Source organism: Cebus imitator, unplaced genomic scaffold (genome assembly GCF_001604975.1).
Source record: "Cebus imitator isolate Cc_AM_T3 unplaced genomic scaffold, Cebus_imitator-1.0 Scaffold30, whole genome shotgun sequence".
NCBI lineage: Eukaryota > Metazoa > Chordata > Mammalia > Primates > Cebidae > Cebus > Cebus imitator.
In genome coordinates, this window is record NW_016107345.1 from 3076376 (window position 1) to 3083700 (window position 7325).

At 44.1% G+C, this 7325-nt stretch overlaps 1 protein-coding gene across 2 annotated transcripts in view; it reads left to right on the plus strand.

Moving 5' to 3' along the window:
- Positions 1-2206: 2206 nt before the first annotated feature.
- RNF7 (ring finger protein 7) overlaps positions 2207-7325 on the plus strand; it is a 7921-nt gene continuing 2802 nt past the window's right edge. The window contains exon 1 of one of the 2 annotated variants that reach the window (XM_017523746.2): positions 2207-2511. In XM_017523746.2, the coding sequence (XP_017379235.1) occupies positions 2344-2511 (168 nt within the window). In that variant the 5' untranslated portion in view covers positions 2207-2343. Of the gene's footprint in view, positions 2519-7325 lie in introns of both variants that reach the window. The other variant, XM_017523745.2, reaches the window with a different exon arrangement.

Below are 7325 nucleotides of genomic sequence, written 5' to 3' on the forward strand. Positions count from 1 at the left end.
CACTAGGTGATGGTGGGGTCAGGCATCTCCTTAAGCTGTCGGTGCTCTGTCCCCAAGTGGGGGTGCAGTGGCACAATCTCGGTTCACTGCAGCCTCCGCCTCCTGGCTTCAAGCAATTCTCCTATCTCAGCCTCCTGAGTAGCTGGGACTACAGGCATGCGCCACCACACCCAGCTAATTTTTGCATTTTTAGTAGAGATGGGATTTCACTATGTTGGCTGGGATGGTCTCGATCTCTTCACTTTGTGATCTGTCCACCTCAGTCTCCCAAAGTGCTGGGATTACAGGCGTCAGCCACCACGCCTGGCCTACTTCCACTTTCTTTTGAATGGAGATGTCTGTTTTTTTGGAAATACATGTGATGGTGGGCTAGCAGTAGAAGCACTACTGTAATGGTGAGGTGAACTTTGTCACTTTGCTTCTTGGGACCTCACTAGTCTTATATATAAAACGAAGAAGTCAACCTAGCTCAAAGTGTGGTCCCCAGGACTCCTCGGATCCTAACCTCTTTTAGGTGTCAAAAGGGGGCAAACTAGTTGCCTAACAATATTTAGAGCTACTTCCCTCTTTTCACTCTCATTCTATGAGTGTACACTGGAGTTTCTAGAAACCACGTGGCGTGTGAAGTCATCCCTCTAATAATAACCTGAAATGAGGTTATTATTGTGATTTTTAATGAATACATTTTAAAATATTTTTTTATTTCTGAAAAAGCAAACATTAATCTCTCTATATATGCGTGCGTGTATACATACATAGGAAATGTACGCTGATAAAAACAACTTATCACCAATTACCCTCGGTATCTACAAAATGCCTGGCCACGGGAGGCACAATTATTTGTTGAGTGAATTCATGATCTTAAAGATCTAGAAATCTGGTTCAGTGGTTCTCAAACTTTTTGGTCCTTTTCACTTAAAAATTATTAGGACCAGGCCGGGCGCGGTGGCTCAAGCCTGTAATCCCAGCACTTTGGGAGGCCAAGGAGGGTGGATCACGAGGTCAAGAGATCGAGACCATCCTGGTCAACATGGTAAAACCCCGTCTCTACTAAAAATACAAAAAATTAGCTGGGCATGGTGGTGTGTGCCTGTAATCCCAGCTACTCAGGAGGCTGAGGCAGGAGAATTGCCTGAACCCAGGAGGCAGAGGTTGCGGTGAGCCGAGATCGCGCCATTGCACTCCAGCCTGGGTAACAAGAGCGAAACTCTGTCTCAAAAAAAAAAAAAAAAAATTATTAGGACCTAAAGAGTCTTTATTTATGTAGGAAATGTATGAATATATATGTTATATTCATACTATATATAATATATATTCATACTATACATATATATGTGTATATATATGTGAAATGTATGGTGTTATAGTACATATTCATACTCTGTGTATAATATATATTCATACTATATATATTATATTCATACATTTCCTACATAAATAAAAGCTCTTCAAGGTCCTAATAATTTTTCTTTTTTGAGATGGTGTCTCACTCTGTCATCAGGCTGGAGTGCAGTAGTGCAATCTCAGCTCACTGCAACCTCCACCTCCCGGGTTCCAGTAATTCTCCTGCTTCAGCCTCCCAAGTAGCTGGGACTTACAGGCGCGTGCCACCATGCCCAGCTAATTTTTGTATTTTTTAGTAGAGATGGGGTTTCACCAATCTGGTCTCGAACTCCCAACCTCAGATGATCCACCCGCCCCAGCCTCCCAAAGTGCTGGGATTATAGGTGTGAGCCGCCACACCTGGCCTAGGTCCTAATAATTTTTAAGTGAAAAGGAGTCCTGAGATCATAAAGTTTGAGAACCACTGAAACATATTTCTAGATCTTTAAGATCATCAATTCCCTCAACAAATAATTGTGCCTCCCGTGGCCAGGCATTTTGTAGATACCGAGGATAATGTGGTGATAAGAACATGTTCCCCGCTCTGAAGAGACAAACGAATAAATTAACAAGACAATTTCTAAAAGCAGTAGGTTTAATGAAGCCAAAAGGCAGGACGCATATTCCTGCACAATCTGTGCGCCTGCTCAGATGTCAGTAACACTCTGTAGCTCAGCAGCCAGATTCAGCTGGGTCTCCCCAAAAGGCCCCGAGCCCTTTTCGTTGCCGTAGGACGGCGGGGGCGGGGAGGGGGTGGGGGGCCTGCCCGCCCCCATCGGCGCTGGCGTCAGGTGACGTCACTGGGCCGCGCCAGCCAATCGCAGGCGGCCGGGGTCTAGGCACCACGGTGGACGGCGGCCTGCCGGGGGCGCTGTGGCCCGCCGGGCGGCCCCTCAGAGCCGCCATAGCCTCCCGCGTTCTCCAACCCAACGTCTCCGCCGTCCGTTCCGCGGCGCCGCCATGGCCGATGTGGAAGACGGCGAGGAACCCTGTGCCCTGGCCTCTCACTCCGGGAGCGCAGGCTCCAAGTCGGGAGGCGACAAGATGTTCTCACTCAAGAAGTGGAACGCGGTGGCCATGTGGAGCTGGGACGTGGAGTGCGATACGTGCGCCATCTGCAGGGTCCAGGTGATGGGTAAGCGCTGCACGCGAGGCCGGAGCCGCGCTGCGGCCTCTGGGAGCCGACTCCGGGGGTGGGAAGGGACGGGCGCCCGCCGGAAGCCTCGGAAAGTCCCCTGCCTCGGGGAGTGGGCGGAGGTCGCCCTGCCTGGACGTTGGGGGAACGTGGAGCTACGCTCAGGCTGCGGCCGCCGCCTGGGGCTGCAGGGTCGTGCAACAGGCGCCCGGCGTTCTAGGGAGAGAGACGGGCAATAAACGGAGGTGAACAGTGAACAAGGTAATTTCAGGTAGTTATGGGTGTGACCAAGAGAATAAAACCGGGTGATTGTTGGAAATTAGCAGGAAACGCCTCGGTTTATGTGGCCAGCCCCAGCCCCTGCTCTAAAAGCTCACCGCGAGGTGGTCAGGGTATAAATTAGGCCGTGATTCAGCAGTAAACTTTAATGGTCTTGGTCACCACCAAAGTGATGCTCCGGAGTCATCTTCCACAAAACGACACCCTTAGTTCTCCTCAAGAGGTGCAGGGAAGTGTTTCTTAGCCTTTGCGTTTCCGGATTAATTTACCGCCGCTCTTCGAATGGCTTTTAAATCTGGATTGATCTAAGACGGGTCAGATAGCACTAGCGTGGCTTGAAGGGGAAAGTATGGTTCAAGAATATCTAAGTTTCATGGGAGCTGAGGAATGTAAGCCCTTTATTCAGAAACATAAAATTTCACCTCCATCACAGCTCCCTCTCCATCATGAGATGCCATTTCCTGGGGAAGATACTGCCCTGCTTTAATGATGCCGTTGTGGAGAACCTTCTTACAAATATATCTTCTTTCTGCGATTTTTTGATTTAGAATATTGGACCAAGCGAAACGTTTCAGAACCGCTTAATCTCATGTATTATATGGTTCTAAGATCTCAGAGCACTCTGAAAATCAAGTGCTATTTAAATGCAAGTTGTGTTTTTAGATAAGGCATTTAAAATCACTTTCAGAACGTCTTCAGTGGAGTTCTTTATTGAGGATAAAGAAAATGGCATTTCTATAGTTTGAAAACTGTGACTTGTCCTGAAGAGTGAGAGATTTGGAGAACATAAAGAGAATTGCTCTCCTTAAGGAGGATGAGACTTTAAACCTACCAGAATCAAGAGATTTCTCAATATGTGCTCTTTTGTCTTTTATTCCTAAGGGCTTGTTTTAAAGAGGATTTACAACAATTGTATTCAGACATTTTTATCTTTTACTTTTGAAAGACCTTGATATTAGACATGACCCACTTATTTTACATGGATCACTTGAGCCCAGGAGTTTGAGACCAGCCTAGGCAACATTGTAAGATCCTGTCTCTACAATTAAAATTAGCCGGGCGCGGTGGCTCAAGCCTGTAATCCCAGCACTTTGGGAGGCCGAGGCGGGTGGATCACGAGGTCAAGAGATCGAGACCATCCTGGTCAACGTGGTGAAACCCCGTCTCTACTAAAAATACAAAACATTAGCTGGGCATGGTGGCGCGTGCCTGTAATCCCAGCTACTCAGGAGGCTGAGGCAGGAGAATTGCCTGAACCCAGGAGACGGAGGTTGCGGTGAGCCGAGATCGCGCCATTGCACTCCAGCCTGGGTAACAAGAGTGAAACTCCGTCTCAAAAAAAAAAAAAAAAATTAAAATTAAAAAATTGACCAGGCATGGTGGCCTCCAGCTACTCTGGAGGCTGAGGTGGGAGGACCCCTTGAGCCCAGGAGGTTGAGGCTACAGTGAGCCTTGTTCCTGACACTGCAACTGTACTCCAGCCTGGGTGACAGAATGAGATCCTGTCTCAAAAGCAAACAAAACACATTAGGTTTTAAAAGTATCTAGTTTATTTGCCAGCAGTATAGCCACTCCCAGCCCCCTTTAGGAATCAAAATTTCCAGTTTGGGAAACATTTTTAGCTGATCCAGGAGACTCTTGCTAAAAATTTTATCTCCTAAATGCATTTCCTTTAGTTTAAAGGAAACTAAACTTTCACTTAGTTCCTTTTCAATTTAAAAATAATGTTCTCAAAGGATATTTTTAAAAGATTTCTCTCTCAAAAAGCTATTTCCTCCCCCAAGGAAAAACATGTGAAGAGTGAGTGTAAATGTATAACCTGAAATAATGATTGAAACTTTGCAACAAATAAACTTTACTGAGATATTTAAAGTAAGTCAAAGTATAGGCTATAAATGACATATTTCATCATAAACGTTCTAATTATAGGAAGTATTCTGCTACCACAGGATCAGTGTTACATTTTTACAACAGCTGTACTTTGGGTTCAGGAAAGTATTCTAGACTACACCTTTGTATTTTGTTTATGAGGTGTTAAAACCCACTTAGAGGTCAGGTGACAGCAGAAGGAAATTTTTCTTCCCAACTTCCTAGTACTTACCCTAGCATCATTCTAAAAGGTGTTACTGTTATTGTACTCCTTAGAAATGTGCTGTTTTGGCTGGGTGTGGTGGATCAGGGAGGTCCAAACAAGGTCAGGAGTTTGAGACCAGCCTGACCAACATGGAGAAACCCCGTCTCTACTAAAAATATAAAATTAGCCAGGCATGGTGGTGCATGCCTGTAATCCCAGCTACTGGGCAGGCTGAGTCAGGAGAATCGCTTGAACCCGGGAGGCAGAGGTTGCTGTGAGCCAAGATCATGCCAATGGACTTCAGCCTGGGCAACAAGAGCAAAACCTCATCTCCAAAAACAAAAAAAGAAATGTGCTGTTTTAGATACTAGGAAGATCATTAAGGCATTTTTTTTCTTTTATCTGAAACTTTAGGAATTTGTGTAGATTTTGGTCAATTTTGATAGTCTACATCAAAGCTATAAGCATAAATTAGAGAATTCTAGATTCAGCAACAAGAACCCACTTAGTTCCCTTTCCTTAATATTTGAATTTATCCACTTGTGATTTATTACACTTTCTGCTCCAGAGATTTGCCCGTCAGCCCATTCCGATGTGGATGACACTCTCACCTTGGTTTCCACTCTCCTCCCTTCATTAGTAAAGGAGTGATGATTGCACAGTGAGCAAGTTCTGATGAAGAGGGGAATAGGTTTGCTAGCACAGCCAGTTGTAATAGCCAGAGTAATCCTTCATGACTCTATCACCTTGGATATTTCATGGAACTTTTTGGAGGCTTATTTTCCTGATTTGTAAAGAGGTGGTTGGGATCACCAACCTTAATATTAAAACTGTGATTGCACAGAACTAGAGCCAGATACAGGTAGCATGTCTTCACCGTTATGTCACAACCCTCATGATATTTAGTTGTTTGTCTACATCCCCAATTGCTGTTGAGCCCCTTGAAACCCAGCCTTGGTCATTTTGGTGTCCCCAGTGCATAACTCCTTGCACAGAGTAGATAGTAATTGTGGGATTGAAGAAAACCTCAGGAGGCAGTGGTTGTTTTTAATCCACACTGAAGAGACCAGGGCGGTGGTGTTTTTTTAAGGGTAAGAACATGTGGAGAGGAGCAAACAAATGCCTGAGCAGAATCCAGTGTAAGAAGAGAAGCAGGCTTCAACTCCACCGTGTTTCTATTTTTACAGAATTATTTTTCTCCTATTTACGTTAAAAACGTTTCTGTTGGTTCGAACTTCCTTTTACCCAGCACTGACTCCTCTTCTAGCTGGTGAATGAGTCCATTTTTGGTCCCTAAAATATTCTGTATTACTTTTTTCATTAAGCTGATAATAGTATTCCAGATTGAATTTTGAAAACTTCTAGTACAGCCTTTAGGATCTCATTTTTAGTACTTACACCTACTCCACTATATTAGAAGTTACTGTAAGTTCACTGGGCATGCTCATGGGCAGTTTATTTTCAAGACATCTTTTTAAATAAGCCATGAATATATGTTAATATTTGTTCATGTATACATCAAGAAACTCTAGAAGGACACCCAAGAAACCAATAATAAAGTAATTTATTAAAATACTTTATCATTGTTGGGTAAATGCTTTCGATTCAGACTTACCTGTAAAGGAAGAATTTTTTCTTTCTTTCTTTCTTTTTCTTTCTTTCTTTCTTTCTTTCTTTCTTCCTTTTTTTAAAAAAAAGACTTTTCGGTTCAGGGGTACAAGTGTAGGTTTGTTACACAGGTAAACTTGTGTCACAGGGGTTTGTTGTACAGCTTGTTTCATCACCCAGGTATTAAGCCTAGTACCCATTAGTTATTTCTTCTGATCCTCTCCACACTCAGAAAGGCCCCAGTGTATGTTGTTCCCTGCTGTGTGTCCATGTGTTTTCATCATTCAGCTTCCAAGCATTTTCTTACAAAGAAAAAACACTTAGTATTTAGGGCTATCTAGTATTTACTTATTTTTTCTATAAAATTCTCACCAGTATGTGTCTTCCCTACTTTATATATAAATACCTCACGGTATTGTCCCTTTTTTGCAGATGAGGGAATTGGAGTGTGTAATTGGTCCAAGGCCATGAACCTAATAAATGCCAGTGAAGTGGGATTAACTGTAGCTCTTCTGGCTCCGCAGCCCTTGCTTTCCCCTCTGTGTCTCACTGCCTTCTCACCAGCCTTGTCTGGATGACCATCAGTAGCAACCTGTTGGAAGCATACAAAGCAGTTCGTTTTAAAGGAACTCTCAAGTGTCTTAGGGCAGAGAGTAAGGTTACTTTTTATGAGTTGCTGAGGGAAAACTTCTGTGTCAGTAAGTATGGATGACTTAAAAAAATTTGTTTATGGCCGGGTGTGGTCGCTCATGCTTGTAATCCCAGCACTTTGGGAGGCTGAGGCAGGTGGATCACCTGAGGTCAGGAGTTTGACTTCAAGACCAGCCTGATGAATATGGTGAAACC